The following is a 25764-nucleotide window of genomic DNA, read 5'->3' as shown; positions in this document are numbered from 1 at the left end:
GCAGCAAATGTCTCTCATGTCCTCTGGAACTGGACGCAGTGAGCAGTAATCCTCTTGAGGGGACAAAAGAAAAGGATAGAGACAAGTGAACACACATCGGCTGCTTTCAGACCAACTCCTGTAGTGAGCCTGTTATCAGCGGATGTGACAGGAGGACCTCGCCGAGTGTCACGGACTGCAGCGGGACATTGTGCTTGTTTCATTTTTGCAGAAGGAAATTGTGTTTTTTGTTTTTGTTTTTTTAAAATCAAAAGTAGAAGAGTCGGCATACTTTTTTTTGGGGGGGGGGGGGGGGGGGGGGGGGGTGCCTTTGGGTTGCACAGAGAGGGTGATTCTTTATGGTGAAGATGAGCCTGGATCCTGTACAGGTGTTGAGCGGACAAGTCAAGGATCTCAAAGTCGCCCCTTCGTCCAACGGGGACAGCAGAGGATCATGGGAAGAGAAAGAAGAGTTTGATCAGGACCACTTGGGCCTCACCACCAAGCCAAAACCAGTAAGTCTCATTGGCCAATCACAAATGTCAGTACGCCAGGTTGCAAAGGTCTCCTTATTCCTCTCCAGGAGCCCCATGTCCTTTTCAGTCAGGTGTTTTGAAATGATTATGAATGGAATGGCAGACGCATGATGAGCAGAGGAGCCACAGTCATGCATTTAGTCTTTTTGGATAGTGGTCATTCACGTTTTTCAAAAGTCCTAAATAAACACCCACTTCATGAATTGGAGGTTTGGCACACAAGCGAACATGTTTTACCTTTTGCACTATAGACGCTGGCATGAATACTCAGTTGTTTCTGATTTTGTCCAATAAATGACAGTCTTGTTCACAAAGTGAAATGTCATGTATGACATTTCTGTTTTTCAAAATATGAGGATGAGCTCTTAGCAGATTAATAAAACAATGTAAAATACATATTGCTGGCATGTAAATGACAGCAGGTTTCCACAGAACTGGATCATATTTTAACATTTATGTAGCAGTTTTCTAGCTTACTAGCTACTCAAGGTGCTTCCCACTACATTCAGTCACTTTTACATTCACACACATTCATACACTGATGGCAGAGAAGCAGTCTGCACATCAGGAGCTACTCCTTCATACACATTCACACCCCGATGGCACGGCTGGGAGAGAATTTGGGGTTCAGGACAAGGACACTTTGGCATGTACTGGTGGAGATTTGAACTGCCGATCTGAGGACGACTCGCTTTACCTCTGAGCCACAGCCCTAAACAGAGGCCTTACTCCATCTGTTGGTTCATGGTTCTGCCTCCAGCAGATTATCTTCTGAGAGACTTTCAGAAGTAAAATTCCAGTTTGCAGAAGTTTAATGTGAATCTGAGCAGACAAGCAGACAAAAAAGCATTCATGTTGTTTATTGCATTGCAGGACTGACACAAACACATTTCCAGGGGACATAATGCTGAGCAAAAGAAAAGTTAAAACATATGAAACAGTTGAGTGACAAACGAAGAAGAAAAGAGAAAGTAAAAGTACAGAAACAACAGTGAGTTAAACACCGGTGAGCAAACTGAGTGCCGTGTACTGGAGCTAAAAGCAGCTAAAAGCTGAGTAATCTCTGCTGCTAGAGGATTAGTGACTGTGTTGTATTTCCAGACTGTAAACCTCCACTAGTAGCTAACCATCCATATAGCACTGCTTTACATAATAAAGATATGGCCTAATGGACGGCACATATACATCTCTGCCTTGGTGGCAGAATTACTGCATGAGATTATAGAGCAACGCCACACAGATTCTAAAGGTTTTTATTCAAATGAATGAATGTTGAACTGAAAGGATCCACTTTTGTAATGTGTCCATGTATTAACCGCTCTGTTATCTCTAGATAGAACATACGTCCTCAAACTCATTTCATTTGTTATTTCTACATCAAGTCCCCCCTTTATTTTCTGACACTAGATGGACACTAATTCAATGGAAACAAACACATTGGCTTAATATTTCTATTTGAAGACATTTATATCATTCATCTCAACAATGTTATTTCTACAGTGAATTTTGGAAAGTTTGATTCAGTCCAAGTGATGAAATGAATGTCATTAAGCATCACAACACTCAACAACTTGGGCCTTAGTAATAAAAGAAAAATATTTCTAGATTTTCACTTTAGTTTTCTGATTTTAGTCAACATTAAAGATCCAACGTGAAAGTAATTCATTAAACATTAGTGTCAAATTAAGGGAAAATGTCTCAGGGGCTGTAGCTTAGTAATAAATGGACCTGCATTTATATAGCGCCTTTCTGGCTAAAGGCACTTCACACTACATTCAGTCACTTTTACCTGTTTGCAGAGGAGCCGCCTGCACATCGGGATCCAACTCATTCATACAGATTCACACAACTTCTGCAGCATCAGGGGGAATAGGGGGTTCAACTCACTCTACCTCTGAGCCACAGCTGACCCCAAATAATGTAAATAATAAAGCCCAGGGGAGCTAGCATTACCACACACACAGAGGGAGAGTGACTTATTCTCTGCTCAGGTAGACATGCTCCAATATATGTATGTTTCCATGCTGTTTTGCTGCTTCATTAATGCTGTAAATATCATATAGAGAACCTTTAACTTAACTGTAATGTACCTTTACTTTGTGTGTGTTTTTAGTAATAAATCAACTTCTGGCAGCCTTCGTGGTATCAGAAGCAGCCCAAGGTTTAACTGATCTGTAGGTGTGTAGTCAGCTTACAATAAGGAACATTTTAAAGTCCTCCTTCAGAAATGAGAGGCTGAAAATATGTCTGAAACGTTTTTTTCTCTAAAGCAGCACTGATTAAATATTGTAACATGAACATCAGTGGTCTCCAGTACATTAGCCTTGCTGCTATTGGCAGAGAGTGTGCAGTAACAGTGTGTGTCATATCGGCCAAGGCCTGAATAGACTGCATAATCACTGGCCTTTTACCTATCTATAAATATCAGTCCCCCCACCCCCCACCCCCCCACCCCCCCATTTCTCTGCTTCCATTTTTACCTCTTAATTTTACCCATTGCTTTCCCTCTCTTCTGTCTATTGTCGGGGAAGCCCTTTCCACTTCTCCCCTTTTAATTCTCGGATGGATGGAAGAGATGTGTCACAGCCTCAGATATGTAATTCTAAACAACAGATGAGTCATGGATCTGGGTTATGCACAGACACCAGTCCCGCTGATCTGGCTCTGACACGATTAATACACCAGGTGGGGAAGAGAAGGGGGGGAAGGTTCACACTTTCCTGTCTTCATTTGTTGTGCTTTATGATGCTGTAATTCCCCAGTGCAACATAAAACAAACACATGGATGATCAGTCTTCATTCCCCAGCAGGTTTAATTAAATTCACTCACCTTTGCCATTACGCAAATCAATAAATAGGAGGTGATTATGGTCAGTGTGGGTTCCAGTGGAGAGGAGCCTTGTGATTGATGCATTCCCAGTAGGAGTTCCACTGCAAGAGGGCACGCCGTTAACACAACCAGTATTGAATCACTGCAAAGAACAAACCTCTGAGATCAGTCTCAAACTGTGCGACACGTTATTCATAGAGTAAACTGACTCTAACGGATAAGCTGCACCAAAGGTCTCGTACATCTGCAAGTCTGCGTCTGAGCCATAAAGAGAGCCATCTCTAAATAGGTCCTACATTTGAAATTCAGTATTAATACAACAGCAACAACAACTATAAACGTTGTGTTGTAATCCAAACTTCTCTGGGCTTTTTTACATCATCATCACTGCCACGCTGCACTGTGCTCATGAATGTGGAAAAAATTATATACATGAAAAAAAATTCAGATGAATTTTGGGGTTGGATGGCTCAGTAAAGGTTAGTTGTAAATGAATGTTTCTCCGAGTTAATACAAATAAACTGTTATTTTGCCAAGGTGACAGGAAGACGAGCCCGGAAGGTGGAGGGAGGCGTGTTTTTCGTAAGTATGTTCCAACATCATTGTGAGGTGAAAGGTTGTGTCCAGGGCAACCAAATGACCATCACCACTGCCCTTTCACCCTTCCTTTAACCTCCTCTGTGATGTGCCTGCATGATCACGGACACACCCACTCTAACCAACCACCGGACTCCATGCATCGTCACGTGTGCTGTTTGTCGATTCATATTGAACTGGATGGTCACAGGCTACACTGAGTTAATGAACCAGGATTGCTGCGTTCACATTACTAGAGCAACAGGCTCTTTGAATTATAATCTTGTTGTTTATTTATTACTTGATGACATGGTATATGCTCTGCTATAAGCTGAAATGAAAGTAATTTCTTTGACTGACTTCTGACTTTTGTGTAAGGAAATATTAAAACATTTCAAAAGAGCAGTCAACTGCAACATATTTGTGGAAAGAGTTTCAAGCCTCTTATAAGTTGTTACTCATGGCAACTGTTTTATATTTTAGGGACATTCTTGCTTCCATGCTATGCTACTGACCACAAAACATCTTAGCTTAGTAAAGCCTACAAACATTAATATATCAGCAAACATTTGCTAGTCCCTTTTCCTCTGTATGTGTCGTTATCCGACCACAACTTTCAGTGCATGTTCGGGCATGTGAGCATGCCCAACTGGCTCATGGCCACTGCTCTGCACTGCCCTCATATGGTGGTTGCATCTGGTAATGATATTCAGATCCATGATGTCGTCGTGGAAGCATAGCATCCACCCTCCAGTTAGCCCACTTTTGCGCTGTTTGTCCTATTAGCACTGTTAGCTGCAAGCACTCAGCTCAGCCATCGCCATGTTGAGAGCAATTTAGAGGCAATTGAAATGCTCCCAATCTTGTATATAGCAGCTTTAAAGAAGCTTCGGTTATGTACTGTCAGCATTTTCAGTTGTTTGTGAGTTCTGTTGGTCACATTGCATATTTGGGAACTGACCCAGTGTGATATTAACACACTTTTACACTCAGAAAATGAAAGTTAGAAAACAATGATAACTAGTCTCCATTCAGAAATGGCACCCATTTGCTATTGTTACCACTGATTCCCTCTAATAAGGAGATTTTGAAGATTGAAACAAGTGAAAATATGATCCAAACGGTCCAGATTTGTTTATTTCGTATGCATAGGAATTATTTTTACTTCCACCTCCTTGCACTTTTGTCCTGTATGTTAATCTAGTTCTGTCCACAACCTTCACATGCACCCTGGGAGAATCTCTCTCTCCCTCTCTCTCTCTCTCTCTCTCTCTCTCTCTCTCTCTCTCTCTCTCTCTCTCTCTCTCTCTCTCTCTCTCTCTCTCTATCTGGTGGCATAATAACACTAGTTGTGTGCAGTACAAACATTACCTTAACATACACCTGTGTTTGAATGATTTGCCGTATGAAGGCAGACGCTGCAGCAGAGTCTTTTTGGGCAACAAGTTTCATATATGTGTCTCCATATTCAAATTGATGAGTCTTATGTCACTGTTCAGAATGTATGTGGGCCTTGTAGCCTATTGTACATGCATAAGAATATATGAGACAACACTTATTTTGTATGCACAGTAGGTATGTATTACAAGTTATTCTAGTGTGTGTGTGTGTGTGTGTGTGTGTGTGTGTGTGTGTGTGTGTGTGTGTGTGTGTGTGTGTGTGTGTTAGCAGATAGGTAGGTGACTTGTAGGCAGTGGTGATGGTATAAGGCTAAATGGAGAGACAGTGAATCAGTGCCCCTGCCAGCCTGTGACCTATTTACAACCAACAGAGCACAGAACCAAAACATGCATGCGTTTTATGACACAGATTTCTGCCCCGCTGCAAACACACAGACTAGATGTAGACACATATTGACTTGGAAGCATGCATTATTTATGACTGTTTTTCCAGTAAAGCATTAACACACTCATAATACAGTACCATGCAATAAAATAGGCGCCATTACCTCTATGATTAGATCTATCTTATCATTAGATTATTAGAGGCAACATGTATTTAGAGCCAAAGAAAAGATACCTGCACCCTTATGTTATGTTATGTATGTTATGTATCCACCGGCCCTCACGCCTGCCTGCCCCGTGTCGACTATCTCACTCTTTCAGTCGCTCAGCCCTGAATGCTGCAGGTGGATGCATGATGCATCACATACGCTCCCTAAACAACCGTTGGTGACCAAGCTGCGTTATGTGACGCATTACAACAGATAACAGTCATGATAAATGAGATGCATCACTTGGTTTTGCATGCCACCCCGCATGTGTTGTGATCTAAAGAGCTCTAATTCCTTTAACTGCATCCACCATTCAAAGTATCAATATCACCAGGTTTTAGTTTAACGTTCAGTTTTCCTCTCACAGGTAAAAATATCCTCTGATACCTCTCACATCGCCTCCCCCTGTGTTTTCCAGTCATTGTCTCGCCGGTCGCTCGCTTTCTGTTCTTCTTCATTGTACCATTTTCTCTAATTGTCTCTGCTTTCCTTCAGCCAAAGCCGGAGAACGCAGTGACCATTGCGGTTTCTTCTCGGGTCTTGTTTCGGACCGATCGGGAGCAGAAGGTGTTCGAGCAGAAAGGTGTGGAAGAGTATCTGAGATACCAAATCGAACACGAGAACGAACCCTTTGCCCCTGGACCCGCATTCCCTTTCGTAAAGGTTAAAGTCACACAGACATAATACAGATACAGGGTTTGATCTGCAGACCCAACATTCGACAGCTTCCTAGCTGACTGTTGCTTTGCCCTGACAGGCTCTGGAGACGGTGAACGTTCGCCTGCGCGAGCTGTACCCACAGAGTGAAGAGCTGTTTGACATTGTTTTGGTGACGTACAACCATGCCCACGTAGGAATCCGGCTCATCAACACCATTAACCACCACAGTAAGTCGTCTCATTATAAAGATGTGGCTCCATGCTGGGGGAAACAGGTGCTTTGTACCCACCATCTTTTTTTCAGAGTTAGACAGAAATGGCAGTAATGCATCAGGTGAAAGCCCTGCTATGTAGAATATGTAATTTATGAGTAAGTTATGAGTTTGTTGACCCTCAGTGGCTCAATCACCTGACACAATGTGGCAAGCAGATTTGTGGCTTTAAATAGACTCCTGACGTCGGACAGCAGCCCGTTGATAGGTTAGTAAGATATCAGATTTCAGGCAACCACACAGATAAAAAGGTTCGATTTGAGTTTGCAGAGGACCAGCTACCAGGATCCTCTTTAACCCAGAGCAGCATCTGGCCATCTATCCGAGGTTAATTGTTGTACAGCATAAGCTACCGTAAACTATTGCAATGAGTTTCCTTTTAGCAATATGCTCCGTCTAGGGCTTTTACTGTTAAGGGTGAGAACAGAATGAGTGGATCTGATCTGCACTGCCTTTGTCATGGTTGAAAGGAGTATTAAAGTTATCTTGGTTCGGACTACGAACCTGTCATTGTAGCCTACACTATAGTGTACGTTTTGATTGATGTGATTGGTTGATGCCCTTATATATTCATGTTCTGTGTGAAAGTATTCATGACAAAAACGTTCTAAAGATATATATTGACATGCAAATAAAGTAATCGGTGTGTAATGGCCTAAGATGTTAAAACTATGAATTAAAAAGCTCAGCTGAGAGACAGAGAGTTTATGAACAGCTGATCCTTCCCAGGGAAATCTCAGACCCTGTAATGATATCTTCCTCACAGACCACATCCTGTTCAGCTCCTCAAATGTTTTCATGTCCTCGGAGCTTCAGGCCGGGGTGAGTTTATGTCCTTCGGGACGTACCAATAATCCGAGAGGCCCAAAACAAAAACAGGTCTGAGTGGAGCCACCAAAGCAACACACGGACTCCCAGATGCCTCCACGTTAGATCTCACTGGTGGCTCTCTGCGTGAGAGGCCCGACGAATTCGCCCTCCGACCTTTCCTACAGAACTAAATGAAAACATGGCTTCTGTGATGTCACAGAGAAAAGGGTTTGTTGAAATCGTTCCTGTTGTGTCGGCCAGCAAAGGGTCCCCACGGGTGACAAAGCGATTGGAAATGATTAAGAAAGAAACACATACTTCCTCCATAGCTTTTCACTTTTGAAATTGGATGTGATCGCCTCAGAGAAACATTCACATAACTATTACTATGCAGGTCCTCTGGGGGAGAACTATGTGGTTTGGACATGCCTGTGAATGACAAGCATAGGGGCAGCCAGCAATGACAAGTTTAATTTATTGTGATTGTACACAGGACTGTGCAAAAATGCTTCTACAAATAGGTGTAGTCCTTTTATACAATTTCTTTGTTGAAACCTGGCTCAAGGGGTCAAAAGGAGATGCACCTTATAAACATTTAACAAGAACCTTTATTTACACAAATTAAAGGAAATTGGCGAGTGTGGGAATGAGTATCAGTAGGGTGCTTGATGTGTGAATGAAGGATGTGGGTGCAGGGCTTGTAAAAGAAAAAAAAAATGAACTAAAGCAAAATAACAAAACCAAATGGGAGAGAAACAAAGCTGCAGCAGCACAATAGAAGGTCTGCCAGAAAGAGAGACAAGCTGCCAGCTGCATCCAGCCTTAAATGACCCGGAAGGACCCTCAGGTCTTCCCAGTTGCCCTAATGATCACCTGCAGAAGGTGAATCCCAAAGCACACAAGATGACACACCAGGGGTCATCACAGCATCCTGTACGCAGGTACCCCTTGTCACCAATATCACTGACGCTGAGTCGATGAGTGCCATCAGGGACGGACAGGGACCAAAAATCTGCCCTGGCATTTTGGCCAAGACCGGCCCACCACATAAGACACCACCGTCTTTGCGCTCCCCTGAATATGTACAGCAACTCCTACTTGCAACTCTGAGTGTCAATTGAAAAAACAATGGGCTTACCAATTTTATGCGCCGGTTCATGGGCCGGACAAAAACAAAAGTGTGGGCTCCCACTGTAGAGGCCATGCACATGCCAGTTTGTAATGTTTCCAGTCAGGATGCTCTCTATTTACTTCCAATTTACTTCCTCTAGTTTCCTGAAGAAATACAGCAGTTTGATCTTTTTTCCCAACCGGATGGAGGTGACTGTCAGGTTGTTTCTGAACCTAAATCTGTTCACATGTTCCACCTCAGCTCCATTGATGTAGACAGTGGTGTGCATCTTTACGTCCATTGGTTTTAGACAATCAGCTCCTTAGTTTTACTGACATGAATAGGTTGTTGTCTGAGCACCAGTTTGCACGGTTGTTGGTTTCCTCCCTATATGAAATCTCATTGTTGCTTGTAATCCAAAACATCACAGAGTTCTCTTCATGTCGGAGGTCACAGCCTTGGGTGTACAGCGTAAATAGGAATGGGCCGAGCACATAGCCCTGAGGGACTTTCCTGTGACAAGGATATGATATTTCATTCATCTACTTTGCATATATACAACATAAGGGGACCTAAGGGCTGAGATTACTGGCAGGTCCTATAATGTGCTGTGTGTGTAGCAAATTGAGATTTGATGAGATGACATGATCGTTCCCTGTGGAAATAAAAAAAAAAAAAAAAAAAGATTATTTGGATGTATAGTTACTACATCACCTCATATATGCATAGCATCCCACACGGACGTACACCTAGCTGCGATAAGTGTAAAGTGTTAAACTGCACGATGAAACCGCTCATTCTTTGATGTGACTGCAGTCCTGCTGATTTCCTGCTTTCATATGACCATGCTTCAGATCTTCTGAACAAGCAAATAAATCATTCAAGGATAGATTATATGAAAACAGTTTTTCAGAGAGAAAAAAAAAAGATACAAAGACATCAATGGTGAGGACATTTTCCATCAAGTGACTCCCACGCTCTCGCACCCGTCTTTCAGGGGTTTGAAATGAGGAGGTACAGCATGCCGGGGCCAAACTCACCAGGGCCCGACTACAAAGCTAAAGAAATAAAGAGTTAGGAAATCTGCAGAGGACAGTTGCTTCTTTGAACTCTGTTTCTCTCTGTTTTTTTAGTCACCATCTTTATCTGCATTCAGCCTGTTTAGAAATCATTCTATCCATCTTACTTTTTAAATCCAAGTCATGTTATATAATAAGAATGGTATTTTTGCCTTAAAAAACATGAAATCCATCCAGATACAAGAGTTTATTGCTGCTGAACTCAAATATTTCTGGAATGGAAGTCCTCAGAGGATGGCTCATCCCACAACCTACAACCCAAATGTTCATCTGTATCATTAAATCAAACGCCAATTGGGGAAAAATAGCTAAACATGTTGAGATGGATTCACATTGGAGCTTACAGTGATGTTCCCCTTGCTCTGTCTGCAGTCTCAAAAAATGTACCCAAATTAATGTGCAAAACCACCAATGTAAAAGATAGATTAGTGGGGACAATCACTTCAGTGTAATACGCATTAAAGTGTCTCAGATGTGTTATGGTTTCAGTTGAATAGGTGGATCCAGATGCTAGGCTGACTTCAACAATGTTTCCCTCAAGAAATCGGTCCCCAATTTTCACCAATATGTAACCTGCCCCACCAGACGGGACAAGACTCTAGACCTATGCTATGGGTCAGTAAAGGAGGCATATAAATCACTTCCGCTACCTTCTCTGGGCCACGGAGACCACAACTTTGTGCATCTCATGCCCACATACAGAACTGTTCTGAAGAGGGGAAAGGTATCTACAAAGGACATTAAAGTTTGGACTGAAGAATCTGTGCAGTGTCTAAAGGCCTGTTTTGACTGTACTAACTGGGACATGTTCATAGAGGCTTTTGGGGAAGACCTAGATCACATAGTCGATGTAATATGTTCTTATGTAGCATTCTGTAGAGACATGATCATCCCATGCAAAAGGGTAAAAATGTATTCTAATAATAAGCCATGGGTCACTAAATCTGTTAAAGCCTGTATACAGGCTAAGAAACGTGCCTTCAAACATGGGACTGCCTCTGAACTGTATACAGCCAAAAAAGACTTGAAAATTGAAATCCTTAGAGCTAAAAAGGACTACAAAACAACTCTGGAAAATAAAATGGCTGCTAACAACTTGGGCTCAGCCTGGTCAAGCATGAAATCTATTGCAGGCATCAGTAACTCAAAAAACATCAGCACTGTTATCTTAGAGAATTTTGATTCAGATTCTGACCTTGCAAATGCTCTTAATACATTCTTTTCCTGATTTGACACTTATGACTTCAGTACAGAAATACAGGAACTCAGTCATAATTTAGTCGATCAGAATCACGTTGCAATTGATGAGGGTAATGTAGAAAAGGCATTATCTTCCATAAATGCAAATAAAAGCTGTGGTCCTGATAATATTTGTGGTAGACTGCTTAAGTTCTGTTCTAAGGAATTGTGTACAATTTTTCATTACATTTTCAATAAGTCGTTGCAAACCCAGCATGTCCCAAAATGTTGGAACGATGCAGTAGTTGTTCCAGTACCCAAGACAAGGTGCCCCAAAGTACAGAATGACTTTAGACCTATTGCCCTGACATCTCTTGTCATGAAAACCTTTGAAAAATTAGTAAGAAATGAAATTTTAAAGAAGACTCAGTGATATTGACCAATTCCAGTTTGCCTATAGACCACACAGAGGTGTTGAGGATGCCATAGTCACTATGACAAACATGATTTGTAAACATTTGGAAGGTAAGGGAACACATGCTCAGCTTTTATTTGTAGATTTCTCCTCTGCTTTTAACACAATTCAACCCCACATTTTAACAGAAAGACTATTAGAGCAATTTGATTTGAGTAAAAATATTGTGGGCTGGGTTTTAGATTTTTTAACTAATAGGACACAAAGAGTGTGAGTCAATGGAGTATTGTCTGACCAGATCTGTTCCTCCACTGGCTCCCCTCAGGGCTGTGTTCTGTCCCCTCTTCTGTTCATTCTTTACACCAACATGTGTCGCAGCAGCAGGGAGGACAGATTAATTTTAAAGTATGCTGATGATTCTGTCATTGTCAGCCTGCTACAAGGTAATGAGACAGGCCATGGACCAGTTGTCCAGGATTTTGTAGATTGGTGTGAGCGGTCCTTCCTACAGATGAACGTTTCCAAAACAAAAAATATGTATGTAGACTTTAGGAAACTCTCCAGGGCTAAGGAACCAACCAGTATAAATGGTCAGATAGTGGAGTGTGTAGACAACTACAAATACCTTGGGACCATCATTGACAGCAAGCTAAGTTTTGAGGCAAACTGTGAGACTGTGTATAAAAAGGCGAACCAGTGCCTACATTGTCTAAGGAAACTGTCCTCCTTCCATATAGACAGAAAGATGCTCACTATGTTTTAAAGATGCTTCATTGAATCTATAATTTCCTTTAGCCTGGTGTCCTGGTTCAGCAACCTACCCCTACCCCATAAAAACTCACTGAATCAGATTGTTAGGTGGGCCAGTAGGTTAATTGGAGAGCCCCAGCTGAACCTAGAAACACTTTACACTAGGCAGCTACAGAGGCTAGTTGGGTCCATCCTAGAAGATGGATCCCACCCACTCCATGGTGAATTCCACCTCCTTCCATCAGGCCGTAGGTTTAAAATGCCTGCAGGTAATACCAAAAGGTATAGAGGTAGTTTTGTTCCCTCAGCTATTAAGACTCTGAACAATACTTAGGCTAGTTGTAGACTTCCTAATTTATTTAATTATTTATTGACCCAGCTTTTTTGTATTGATATGGTGGTTTGAGACCAAAAGAGAGAACAGACTAAATACACAAAGAGGTCAGGGTGATTACACCCAGGTGGAACAAATCAGGGCAGACAATCACAAACCTAGGAAGTAAAGCAAGCACTTTTGCCAGATCGGATTGACAGTTTCCAGCCCAATCACAACTTAAAACCCACTTAAATAAAAACATTAACATTTTAATACAAAATTAGAAGCAGCCTTATTGGGTGGAAACCAGTCAAATCTGGCATCCCTGAAAAGACATTGCCTAGTCCGCCCTACTGCCTCGAATATGCGGCTAATCTTTATCACAGGAAAATGGTTTATTTGAACCCAAACCATGATCCTAAGTAGTAGGCTTGTTTCCTAAGTGGTTGTTGTCTTAACCTAATTTCTGGCAAGTCCCATGTGTGCTCATTTGTAATCAGTGTAGCATGAAAGTGGAATTAGCACGCTAGCTAGCTAAGTAGCCAGCCCCTGAATGAGTAAAACTAAACCACTTAAGGGTAATTATGCTACATTTGTCGGTTGCTGTTTGTAAACAAGCCGCATTCAAAGATGATAACTCCTTGTTTTCAGGAATGAGTATGGGAGAGAGGGAGCAGCAATGGCCGAGCGAGCTATAGAGTGAATGAAGAGAGGAAATCGGAGATGTAGCCTAAAGCATTTTCAGAAAAGTCTCGAAACCAGCAAAACAAAAATAGAGAAAGTAGAGGCAGAGAGCACTCCCTCTGGTGACACGGACACCAGCTCACACTTTGGTTATTTCTGTTTCAATCTATTGTTTGTTAGAAAACCTATGCATGTCATACATTTGAATGCTTCATGCACTCACTCTTGGCACAGCATAGCATAATCAGTGTAGCATGAAAGCATTGAGGGATTAGTAAGCTAGTGAAAATCAACAACTTTGAAATTGGATTGATCATTCACTGGTTCACAGAGACACATTTCTCAACAGTTTCATGCCTGATTCAGAATTTAATTTGGACAGGCAGTGTTTATTTGTACCAAAGGAACACCCCGCATTTTCATAAAGACTTCTGACCATCTCAGCTTTGCCTGCATCAATTTATACCATTCCTTTAAATATGTCTCTCACAAGTCATCTTTCAAGTCCAAGAAAAGTTTCATGCCTTATACAGCTTTAAATAAAATGCCATAACCTCTTTTCATAATCAGCACATCAACCTCCCACCCACTTTTACTATACCTCCATCTATCTAAGGTGTCACTTCTCATTCTGTAACCTTCAACTCCTCTCAATCTCTTTTTATCACATCATCAACCTGATATGATTCGATTACTGCACTCCCATGCCCTTTCTCATGAATATCAGCTCATTTAAGCTGAACAGATCTGTAATCGCGGATCTAATGACCTGATATCAGTTTCCTCTCGCTCTCCACATACCGTCTCCCCGCTGCTCTTTGGATCAGGACTCCGCCGGCCGTCTCGGCCAAAATGCAAGCAGACACTCTCACCATCACTCATTCCCTCTGCCTCTCATCTGCACAGCCTTTCCCTCCTACGGTCCACTCGTCCCCCTTCTAGTGAACCCCTCTCCACGTTTTAAATGCGTGTACGTTTATCGCCACCGTGCGACTGTCATCATGCCCTTCACTTCACCCTGATATGCGTATCATGACTAAAGTCACTGTGACAGCACCCAGCAGGAATTATGTTTGTATTTTGTTTCTGTATTGTATGGTCTGTAAACACACAAATAAAATACATCACTATTGTAACGGCTCTGAAATGCTGACAAATGTGTTGACGTTCAACGATGCCCTGACACTAAAAACTGTTGCTGTTTGTGGCTCTTGTCCCCAGACTTGTTTATTGAGAGGTTCTGTATGACGGGGGGAAGCAGTCCTATTGGCTACCTGAAGGCCTGGCAGACCAACCTCTACCTGTCAGCAGATGCCGACAAGGTCAGGGAGGCGCTGGCTGAGGGTGAGCACACCTAACACACACACACACACACACTCACATATATATGGGAACGGTTACTTTAGAATGAAAGGCCTGTAGGACAGCAAAGCCAAAAATATGACTGTAAATTGGGACGTTAACATTTTTTTTTTTTTACCACAATAAAGATATTGACTGTTTGTATACAAATTTGGTTATTGATTTTCCAGTAAGCTTGTTGATTTTATCCGGGGTTATATTTATCCGACATTACAAAAGAAAGAAAGAATAATGCTCTGCTGACGAGGAAACCGAATACACGGATGTGAAATGAGCGGCACTCGAGGTGAAGGTTTATATTTTCCAGTGCAGCACATTTAATGCTGCATTATTACCCCTGTCGAACGAGCAAATACTGAAACAGAGTATAAAGCGAATAGAAATGAGGTTTAAAACTAAATGAAAATACTGTAAAAACAACGTAGGGCATCTATAGGGTCACAGTCTGTGTCTGTGAAGGGCTAAGTGGAAATGAATGGGAGTGCTGATGGATCACAGCGGGACCACATACCTATCAAGGTGACTTCAGGGATATTCTTCATGTGAATATCACGCTTCATTTCATTAATATAGTGACTCTGTGGGAAGCGCACACACACACACACCCACACACACACCAAGATTCAAGCAAAGGAAGTGTCCTTGACATTTTACTTGAAAGGTCTTAATTAGCTGTGAAACTATTTGTTAATACTTTCTGTGCAGTCGGGTACATCACAGTGATGTTAATAGCACTACAGCTGTTCCTAATTTGTTCTTGCAGGAAATTAAGAGATAAAGTGCAGTGATAAAGTGAAAACTAGCTTTACTGCATCTAGACATATAATGTTTCTGTTCACTTGCTTCTGAACCAGCTTGCACATGTCTTGCAGGTATCAAACTGTCTGTTAGGTTAAAAGAGTAACTGCACACTCAAATGCATTTCTTAAGCGGAGGGGTGTTATTTTTGTGTAATTTCTGATGAAATCCCTCAAATTCGCCGCTCCATGCCGTATCACTATTTTCCAAGCTACTGTGGGCATCATATGTTTCCCGACGCCTCATCAAGGCTTTGAAATCAAAGCCGCTCCCCCAGAACGCCAAATGAGTGCTCCAGATCGGCAGAGTGCCAATCAGGAAGTAAGCATTGACAGACAGGCTTTTTTGATTGACTTTTTTGATTGGAAGAAGTTTTATAGTCCTGCAGCGGCCACAGATGACATTTTTTTTACTTTTTTTTTTATGTCAGAGCATTTAATTTATTCATTGCTATCGGTATTTTACAAGGATTTCAAGTAATATAACCTACCTATATAATCACCTACTCAACCTTTAATTTAAAGTGAAGTTAAGTGCATCAAAGTAAAGCAACTAAAACCACCACTGCTTTTAACAGATCTATTGTTGAACGTATTCTCATCGATGTCTCTGTCTGTGTTTATGTTCAGGCATCGCAGCGGCCACCATGTTCATGCCAGAGAAGCTGACAGAGGTGTCGGAGTCCCAGCTGAGGGTGGCATTTGATGGCGACGCCGTCCTCTTCTCTGACGAGTCCGAGCGCATCTTCAAAGCACATGGGCTGGACAAGTTCTTTGAACACGAGAGGGACAACGAGGACACGCTGTTGGATCATGTATGTAGCCTATTGACTGGAGACCTGTTGGGACACTTTATCTAGAACTGTTAATAATGTGTAGACGTCTTATTGATTTATGCTGAATAATTAGATATAATCAGGACAGATTGCATTTCACAACAGGGAAGATTCATTTTTTCTTCATTTGTAAATAAAATGCTTCAAACAGAAAATCTCCATTGTAGCCTTAAATTGCCATTTTCCCTGCAGACCTAATCACCTGTTAATAATTATGCAGATGTTCCCGATATGAAATCCATTTCCTTAACAGGGTTAGTCTATGAATAAATTATGCAAAATGATGCATGATGAATGGACAGTTGGTGCATCGTTCTGTCAGGCAGCTAGCAAATTATGAAATTTGTTTTGGGCCATGGAGGCTTACAAGCAAACGGTGCTAAATTGGTGCTAATTCAATTAAAGTTTGCTCATGCTACAAAAATATATGAAACTGTTGTGTGCTTCCTCTGTTAGGGCCCTCTGAAGGGCTTCCTGGAAGCACTGGGGAAGCTCCAGAAAAAGTTTTACGCTAAAGGCCAGCGGCTGGACTGTCCCATCCGAACATACCTCGTCACAGCTCGTAGCGCAGCCAGCTCAGGGATCCGTGCGCTGAAGACGCTCAGGGCCTGGGGCCTGGAGATCGATGAGGCTCTGTTCCTTGCAGGGGCGCCGAAGGGCCCCATGCTGGAGAAGATCCGGCCTCACATTTACTTCGATGACCAGATGTTTCACGTGGAGGGCGCGGCCGAGGTGGGCACCGTTGCAGCCCACGTGCCCTACGGCATCGCACAGAAACACAACGCCAAACGCCAGAAACACGAGAAGGAGGGCGGAGGAACATGAGCCACGTGAAGCGGAGAGGTTTCAGAGAGCTCAGAAAACCATGAACTTGGACTGAGTTGTGTGTGGAAATGCATAATTTCCATGTTGTAGCAATTATACCTTAAGTTTGTTTAATCGCAATGTAAACAGTCTCATTTGAATGAAACCAGGTTAGGAGTTAGATAAAGGTCTGGGTTAAGGTCATGTAGAGGTCTGGAACCTGAGATTTACGTTTTACATTTCAAAGCCTCAATCTACACCGAAACTAAGTGTTCTGACAAATTTGGCTTCATATGGGGGATTCTCACTACTACCTGTCTTCATCAGAAGCTCCACTGATATTTTACACAAAGCACAGAGACAGCACTGTGTCAGCAATAAATGAGCCACTCGTTTGTCTGCAACTATACAGAATGTGTTAAATATAGTTAGCAACATGATGTACTATTTAGTGTTAGTCCCCCAAAAATATAGAAAGTTTCATTTGGTGCCTTAGTTTCATTGAAGATACTGTTTTCAGTCAGTGGTCCAGAGAGAAATATCTCAACAATTGTTGGGTGGATCGTCATAAAGCTCAGTAGAAGATCCATCGACTTTCATGTTGCTTCACGGGTCAAACCTTTACAAAAGAAAGAAAGATGTTTCAGCTCATTACAGAACACCTGAAATGACTGAATTTCACTTGTACACAGTCCTACAAGTGCGCTAAAGTTGATCATTTTTGCATGTTAAATGTATTTAATATTACCACAGAAAGTGTATTATTTTATTTTTCTGTCAGTCCCAAACAAATATAGACAGCCATAAGTTCCAGTCAGTGCCTTTTCATTCAACTAAGACATTATTTATAGCCATGCTAGCAGCGTGATCTTGGCGCAGAGCGAAATATCTCGATTACTGATTTCCATCACCCTCACAGCTGTACATCCCATTATGATGCAAAACAGAGAAACTTACACTAAAGTGTGACCCTTTAAGCCAGCAGTGTGGTCCACAGAGAAAGATCTCACACGGACATCATGTCCCTTTTTATGTAGCGCAAGTAATACGTTTTGTCCAAAACTGACAGAAACTTCATGTCACCTCTGAAGCTAACCATCCTGTCAGCTGCAGCTGTACTCTACCATTAGCATGCTAATATTTACCATGCTAGCATACTAATGTCATTGGCTGTGTTCGAAATGCCATACTGACGTCCTACTCGTACTAAATTGTGACGTAAATTTGAGTACGTAGTGCGTTCACATACAATAGTATGTGGATTTGTGTACGCGAGAAATGCCCGGATGTATACTGCATTGGCAAGAATTTCTGAGTATACAGCGGACCTTGCTAAATCTACTCAACTTCCCCAAAATGCATTGCGGCTCGTCTGACTGCTGAAAAGTTTTGGATAATGGCGGACGATTGCGGTGATTTTGGCGACAGTCAGCAACAAACCGCGTACACATGTAAGTATGCTGTAACACGATTTTTATGTTTCCAGCTGACTTTTAAATCGTATTGATAATGAATCAATATGTTTATCTGAGCCAAAGTACACCTGAGGATGACTGAGGGTCTGTGTCCATAAAGGAGGCCTCATCTTTTTCTGGCAGATTTTAACGACTATCTTGACAGCATATTGCTACTCTTACCATCGTTGTATTACAGAAAGCTTTGCCCCTCTGGTTTTGCTTTTGTTTGCTCTCTGTTTGTTTGAAACAGTTTTGTTTTCTCACGGTGAGCACCAGCTTGCCGTCACACTTCACATGGATGAGCTTGTCGCCACTCAATCCAACGGCATTACCGGAGGGCACGTTGTTATGATGAAAGCACAGCACTCACCAGCAACAGTGTGTGTCCAGCTGATCTGCTCCCACCGACGGGCTTTTTGGTCTCTATTATGATCGTTATCTCTCTGACATATAAAGCTCAAAGATCTTCAACCAGAAGTGCTCGGAGCAGCTACACAAAAAAGGCTATATGGACATGGACCAGACTCTAAGCTCAGGGACAATAGATTCAAGTTGAGTACTTCTGACAATTCTGATCTTAAATGTCACTAAAATGGCTGCTTGATGTGTAGTTTAGCCTACAACTATATACGCTCACTCGGGCCAAATGGGCGGCTACATTCTTGCACCACAAGAGTTGTATCTCCATGTTTAATTCAGCCAACACTTTAGCCTTCCCTTGTTTGTAATGAGAATACAGCCTTATGAGCTGAGTTCCTCAACTGAAGTATCACAATTCAGGAGTTCAGCAAACAGCTCTCTTGGATGTACTGCCCTCTGCTGTACATCGAGGCTACTACAGAGTCACACCCTGGTGGCACTGACTGACATAGAAGTAGTTTAACCAATTTAACTACATCTGGGGATCGATAGCCAAGTGGCAAACGATGCATTGTTTCTGTTACAGCGCAACTTCTGATAAATATCTCTCATTGAGCAAAACGGCCGCAGTGGCCTTTTGAAAATGTCAATCCACTCCACATCAATCTGTCACAGTTGGCAAGTCCTCGGAAGACATGCTGGTTATTTAGCGAGGCTTCATTGCACCTCGTCAGTCCGCTGAGGACCTTGAAGCTAGGGGAAGTGACGCGCAGTCCACCCAGTTTAATTTCATGGTCAACACACCCTGTGTTGGCGGCCCTGCACATGTCTTTTTGGCCAACTGCTGAGTTATCAGAGGATGAAGTTTCAGAAGGATCAGGACAGTTTGAACTTTATGATGCTGGTTCGGCAAAGATTCAGGCAGACGAAGCACTGTTTGGACATTTAACCATGTTTATGACAATTTTATAAATGTACATGAATACAAATGAAGATATCAATTATATTTCATCAATGAAAATCACCACAGATTAAAACAACATGAACATCACTTCTACACTTGGAGTCACTATGTGCACTCCTTCTTTCCACCATTAAGGGGCAGCACTGGAATGATAAATGACCTGCTGCAACAACTGGTCTTCATTCATCACATTTTAAATATAGGATGAAAAATGTTGGAAAATAATCACAGTATTAAAGTTGTCTGAAAGGATTGAATTGTATCTTTACATCTTTCTCCTCTTCCTAGTTTCTTTTGATTTCCTCCTTCTGTTACATGTCCTTCCTTTATCTCTTTCCCCATTTACTCACATTTTCAATCTTCACAATTAACAAAATCATATTACTACTCACCATTTCCCTCCCCTATTCATGATGTTAAACGTGTTAATGTTCCCAATCATTCCCAGCTAATTGGAAATTCCCAGTAAGCGCCAACATCCACTTCTGGTCTACCTGGAGCCACACTGCTAACAACACCGCAGGGACAGCAGTGCTGGTAAACGCTGACGGACTTACATTCGTGTGAATTTCCAAAACAAAACACTGGGTTGCTGGCAACATACAGTAGAGAGCAGGGGGGCAGATAGATAGGATATGTCCAGCTGGCGAACTCTGCCACAGTTCTTAATGACACACATACACAAGCTGCCAGCTGTATCTTTCAACAGACAATAACCATCAGTGTGAAAGGGAGATATAGTGAAAGAGGAAGGCTCGGTGCTTCACTGCTCCCCGATTAAGACCATCACAACCCACCATCCTGCCTCGATATATGCTGGAGGGTGCTCAAGTGAAGAAGAGATAAAAAGAAATTGCAGATGGAGGAATATTTGTCATTTCACGCGTTACACCTTGTGCTCTTCTTGCAGGCACAGATCATACGATTGTGATGGGAGGACAATCATGCAAGCGCAAGGATAGGAAATAGAAGAGAGTGACTTTATAGATTAGGGATACTTTACACTGACTGCAATCGATGAGCAAATGTGGGACATTACTGTATGTAACAGACCATAAGCTCAAATATAAGCTGTTTTACTGCCAGATGTGACCTACAGAGGAGCGGCTGAGTGTGTGTGGGGGGTGGGGGTGGGGGGGCTACATCAGAGCTGGATAACAACAAGACTGTATATAAGAAGTGAATGTAGTCATAGTGACATCACCCGTTGGTTTGTGGACTACCGTTTTTAAGCCTCAAGTTCAAGTTATCTTCATAATTCAAGGTCAACTTTACAGCTAAGTAGCTAACTGCATTGGTAGCATTGTGGCGACCCATCAGAAGGTAGCCCTGCCCTAAAGCATCCCCTGCTTACGGGTCTGGTGGACTCTAAATGGACCATAATCCACTAAATGAACATCATGCTGGATTGAAGAAGACTTGAAACTAGAGATTGAGACCATAAACTCATGTTTGCACTGTTTACTGAGATAATACATCAAGAGAGATTAGGACCATTTTCTCAGAGACTTCCATGAAATCAGACTTCTTTTTTACAACCAGAGGAGTCGCCGCCTGCTGGCCAGTAGAGAGAATGCAAGTTAAAGGCAGTTCAGCTGGCTTCATGTTTTAGAGCTGGAGGTTGCCACCTGGATCAGAGGTAAAAAGTTGCCCTCAGTAGCGGTGTGTCTACTTGTTTGATGGAATCAACACAAACCAGAATTGGCTAAGCCCCCGTCCTGATACCAATGTAAGACATCAAAAGACACACTTTTTCAAATAACAAAAACAAGCAGCCATGAATGACGGCAATCTGCTCGAAGTCATCAAATTACAACATGCAAAATCCAAACTGAAGGCCGACCCAACCCCGGGTCCAGCCCCTCTTTCTGTGAGGCGACTGCACATAACCAACATTCAGTACTAATCGGTCCAGGTTTTCACTACAATTGATATAAAAAATAGTCTAGACATTTATCATGTTATGTCACACTCATTATTACCCAATAAACACATAAACAATTCAGTCGAACCTATAAAGTATTTTATAGGACACAAAAAGATTTATGACGTCTTGTATTTAAAAAAACCAAACTGAATAGAGAATGTGTCCCAGTCAGCGATTTTGCATCAGTCTGTGCTTGTGCACACTTACAAATACCCTGTGTTTGATTTTTTAAAAGGGTATCTATATAACACAAATGCAATCTTTGCATTTTGTGTTCCTATTATATAGTTTGCAAATGTCTTTGTGGACAAAACACCATTTTTTTCAGAAAGGAAAGCATCAATTCCCCCAAAGGCACAGCTATGAAGACTGTTGTTTTCCTTTTGCTCAGCTAGAAAGCAGAGTGGCACCCGTGGAGGGAGCTGATTCGCCGAATTGGCAGAGACCATTGGGAGACCAGTCCACAAAATCTTGTTGATCTGTTGCAATAAAGTTTTTGTCGGCGATCCACTCATGCACTGTAGCTTTTTTTTTTTTTAAAAGACACTTTAGAGTGCTGCAAAGTGTGTGATTGGACGTTGACGATACCTTCTATCCTCAGAAGAACTTTCTCTTTGTACGGTAAGATGAAAAGGAAGTCGATGGAGTACATACCTCGACTCTACATAGCATGACCCACTAACACCCCCCCCCCCCCCCCCCAAAAAAAAATAAAACCCTTACCTATAGCACTCTGATCATAGCACTGTTGCTCTTAAGGTACTACTTTACTCAGATGAGGACCTAACACTTGTTCTATTTTTAGCTCTTACTTAATCGGCAATGATACGTTGTGGTTTCTTTGTTTCCTTCTTTTGACAAATGTACTTATTGTAAGTCGCTTTGGACAAAAGCGTCTGCTAAATGACCTAAATGTAAATGTAAAAATGTAATGAGTAGGACCTGGCTTTTGTATGTTCAGCTAATTTGTTTATTTGTTCAAACTCAGTATCAGAGTTGTATTGTGCAGTGTCCTTTGTGAAAGCAATAGTCTACTGCTCTAAGTGGGTGTGTGTTTTTGGCTTCTGTAACTGTAACTGCCTGGATAAGAAGCAGCTCATAGCAGGAATGTAAACATTTGTTTTTTAAATGACCACACATTACTATTAACTATTGTGTTTTATCTATCTTCATGTGCTTTAATGTTTGAGCCTGAACTACACCAACGGTCACATGAATGTGAGTTTAGACAACGACCCTATAGAAGCAGACTAGTCAGTCGATGGCATTTCTAGTCGTACTGACTCAGTTAGCAACCACCTTTTTTTAAACTCTTCAACGCTGAAACATTCACGATAGGGGAGCATACTCGCTTATTTTATATCTTGGAACAAAACGTAAAAGCCTGTTTTAACCACAGACCTCCTTTCAGGCATCAAACTAAAACCACATTGAAAAAAACACTGACTTCAGGTAATTGAAGGGCTGAAATGCAAACTCATTTCCTTGTTTTAGGAATAATTTGTGCATCAGTCTATACTGCTTATATTTATTGGGTGGTGCAAATTACAGGGTTTTCCCTCTGCTTCCTTGTGTTTTCCCCTCCCCCGTGTATTGCTGTGTCCTGTGTGCATGGCTATCCTCTCCTGGGCTGCAGTCAAATAGTCAAAAAATGAGGTCCTAACTGTTATTCCTAACTCCCATTCCTTGACCTTTGGAGAAATGTCACAGGGTTAAGGAAAGTTGGGAGGAGAACTTTTAGGAAAAGACGACTGCAGTGCTCAGAGAATCCGACCGGACTTTCACTAAGCTACGTCATTATAATGCTGCTGATGATTGACAGCTGATGATCTGCAAAATAGGGTGCAGTCGAATAGTCTATTTTGCTTAGGAAGGTTTCTAACTGAAGAAGTGACCCGGAAGTAACAAGTGGCCGCCATGATAAGAGCCATTTAAATTCTCTAAATGCAAAGGAAAGGAGCTCCAATGCTTCCTTTCAGAGCTCCTTTAGCATAGGATGCAACGGACCTTCCTATACGAAAGGAAAGGAGATTCTGGAAATCTGGAATAGTCTTCCATCTACAATAAGGGAACGCCCCACATATTCCTCTTTTAAAGGACAACTGAGACAGTGGCTTAAATCAAATCAAAAGTGCGACCACTGACTCGACTTGAATCAAATTACACATTACTTTTTATTTCATTGTTATATCCTGTCTGGGTCTGGTGTCCTTCTGAGTATGTAATGAATTGCGCTGTGTCTTGTCTCTTCTATTTGTATTTTATCTATTTATTTAGTAGGGACTACGGATGCAAATTAGCATCTTTGCTATAATCCGGCATATTTACAGAGATATGTAATTATCGATGTTCATTAATGTGCACTGTCCCTATCCAAAAATAAAGCATTGACATTGACATTACGCCGACCCACAATTCTTTGAGAGCAACATTTAAAGTGCTGCAGACCTCGGCCATTCTTGAAAACAAACGATATGTGCATTTGTATATTTAACAATTACTTTCATGCAGACATATAGTAATTGGAATTGTGATGATAAATGTGTGGACAGTGATAATAATTGAATAGTATTTTGTATTTATTTCAATCATAAAACCACAAATGAAATGTAAATACAGCAAACGGTCAAACAGGAAGGAGGAGCTGCTGGAACTGAAACCGGTCAGTGAATGAGCTGTTTATAAAACCAACAACATGGGGAGAAGTGGACGATGTGCTTTGTGTAGTCCATTATTGTAGTTTCTCCAGCGCAGACGCACGACAATCACCGGTGTCGATCATCAGCTGTCAATCATCAGCTGTCAATCATCAGCAGCATTATAATGACATAACTTAGTGAAAGTCCGGTCGGATTCTCTGAGCACCGCGGCCGTCTTTTCCTAAATCCTTTTGAGCTCTCCTATCGCCTTTCCTTAACCCTGTGACATTTTCTCCAAAGGTCAAGGAATAGGAGTTAGGACCTTATTTTTTGACTATTCGACTGCAGCGATAGACTATTCCACCGCAGCCCTGGCATCCAGTACTGCTGATTATACACAACTGCCTTCAATCAAGCTCGTCACCATGCAGTTTACCAACCCTGGTTCTTCAGCCTACAAATGTTACAACTGAGTTCAGCATCATGATGATTTTAATTCTGGAGTAATGTGGTGATTCATTGACAAACATCATAAACAGGTTATTTTTGGAAACAGGGGTGTTCGTCCCATTTTTAATGAGACGCATAAAAACTCCACATTTCACAAATAGGAACTTTGATGGCTTATTTGTTCTCGGCCGAAATATCGAAACATTTACTAAAACTACAGAATATATTTCAAAATTGTAATCAAATCCTCACCATTATATCGGGGGAACATTTGTTCAGTACTTCAAGACAAAAACAACTATGAACCCTCTTGTACACCTTCTATTGTGCATTTTCTGTCCTACTTTTTAAAATCAACACCTTTCTCTAAATATAATACTTACATGACCGTTACCCCTGGCTGGAAATGTGTATTGACCTTTTCACATTCGGCAGTCAGGCAGGAACTGTTTTTTCATATGATTTCCACTGCCATGCCTTCGGCTTTGAGCGCAAACCTTAGAAAATCTACAGCATGTTATTTGAAATAACATCGGTCATTGCAGCAGTTGGTGTCAACATATACAACCTGCAGTAGAGAGAGGAGGAGCTTCTCACTGTGAGTATAAAGCAAAAAGCAAAGTCTTATCAAAACTTTCTCTATTTCATGCTTATGTCCTTTAAGTGCTTCAAAGTTTCTTCTACAGGGATTCATCCCCCCATGTTGGTATCCATAGCAACACATTAAGGCTATCGCTTTGAGAGAGATAAGAAGGGACTCTGGCAACATGAAAGTGTGTGTGTTTGTGTATTACTCATGTTATGGGGACATACATACACATACACAGTTAAACTGTTGGGATATGCCTTTAAAAACGCACGTCCCCTATGATGTACAAAACATCATTTTAAGTTGAAGACTAGGTTTATGTTATGGTTATGGTAAGGTTAGGTTTAGGCAAGCAGAGCTTAGGGATAGTCTCCAGAAAATAAATGGAAG

General features: G+C 41.7%; 1 protein-coding gene across 2 annotated transcripts; it reads left to right on the top strand.

The window, feature by feature from the left end:
- Positions 1 to 315: 315 nt before the first annotated feature.
- On the top strand, positions 316 to 18517 carry nt5c1aa (5'-nucleotidase, cytosolic IAa). Of its 2 annotated transcripts, XM_084032621.1 has the most exons (7): positions 316 to 494; positions 3883 to 3927; positions 6410 to 6577; positions 6672 to 6801; positions 14411 to 14533; positions 15979 to 16163; positions 16641 to 18516. In XM_084032621.1, the coding sequence occupies exons 1-7, from the start codon at positions 339 to 341 to the stop codon at positions 17007 to 17009; spliced, it is 1176 nt and encodes a 391-aa protein (XP_083888747.1). In that variant the 5' UTR covers positions 316 to 338; the 3' UTR covers positions 17010 to 18516. The 2 variants fall into 2 exon arrangements, with proteins under 2 accessions (XP_083888747.1, XP_083888748.1); XM_084032622.1 differs by lacking the exon at positions 3883 to 3927 and having other exon boundaries at positions 16641 to 18517.
- Positions 18518 to 25764: the final 7247 nt, after the last annotated feature.

The sequence above is a fragment of the Eutrigla gurnardus genome, assembly GCF_963514095.1.
Source record: "Eutrigla gurnardus genome assembly, chromosome: 17".
Classification (NCBI taxonomy): Eukaryota; Metazoa; Chordata; class Actinopteri; order Perciformes; family Triglidae; genus Eutrigla; species Eutrigla gurnardus.
This window is presented reverse-complemented; position numbering and strand designations above follow the sequence as displayed.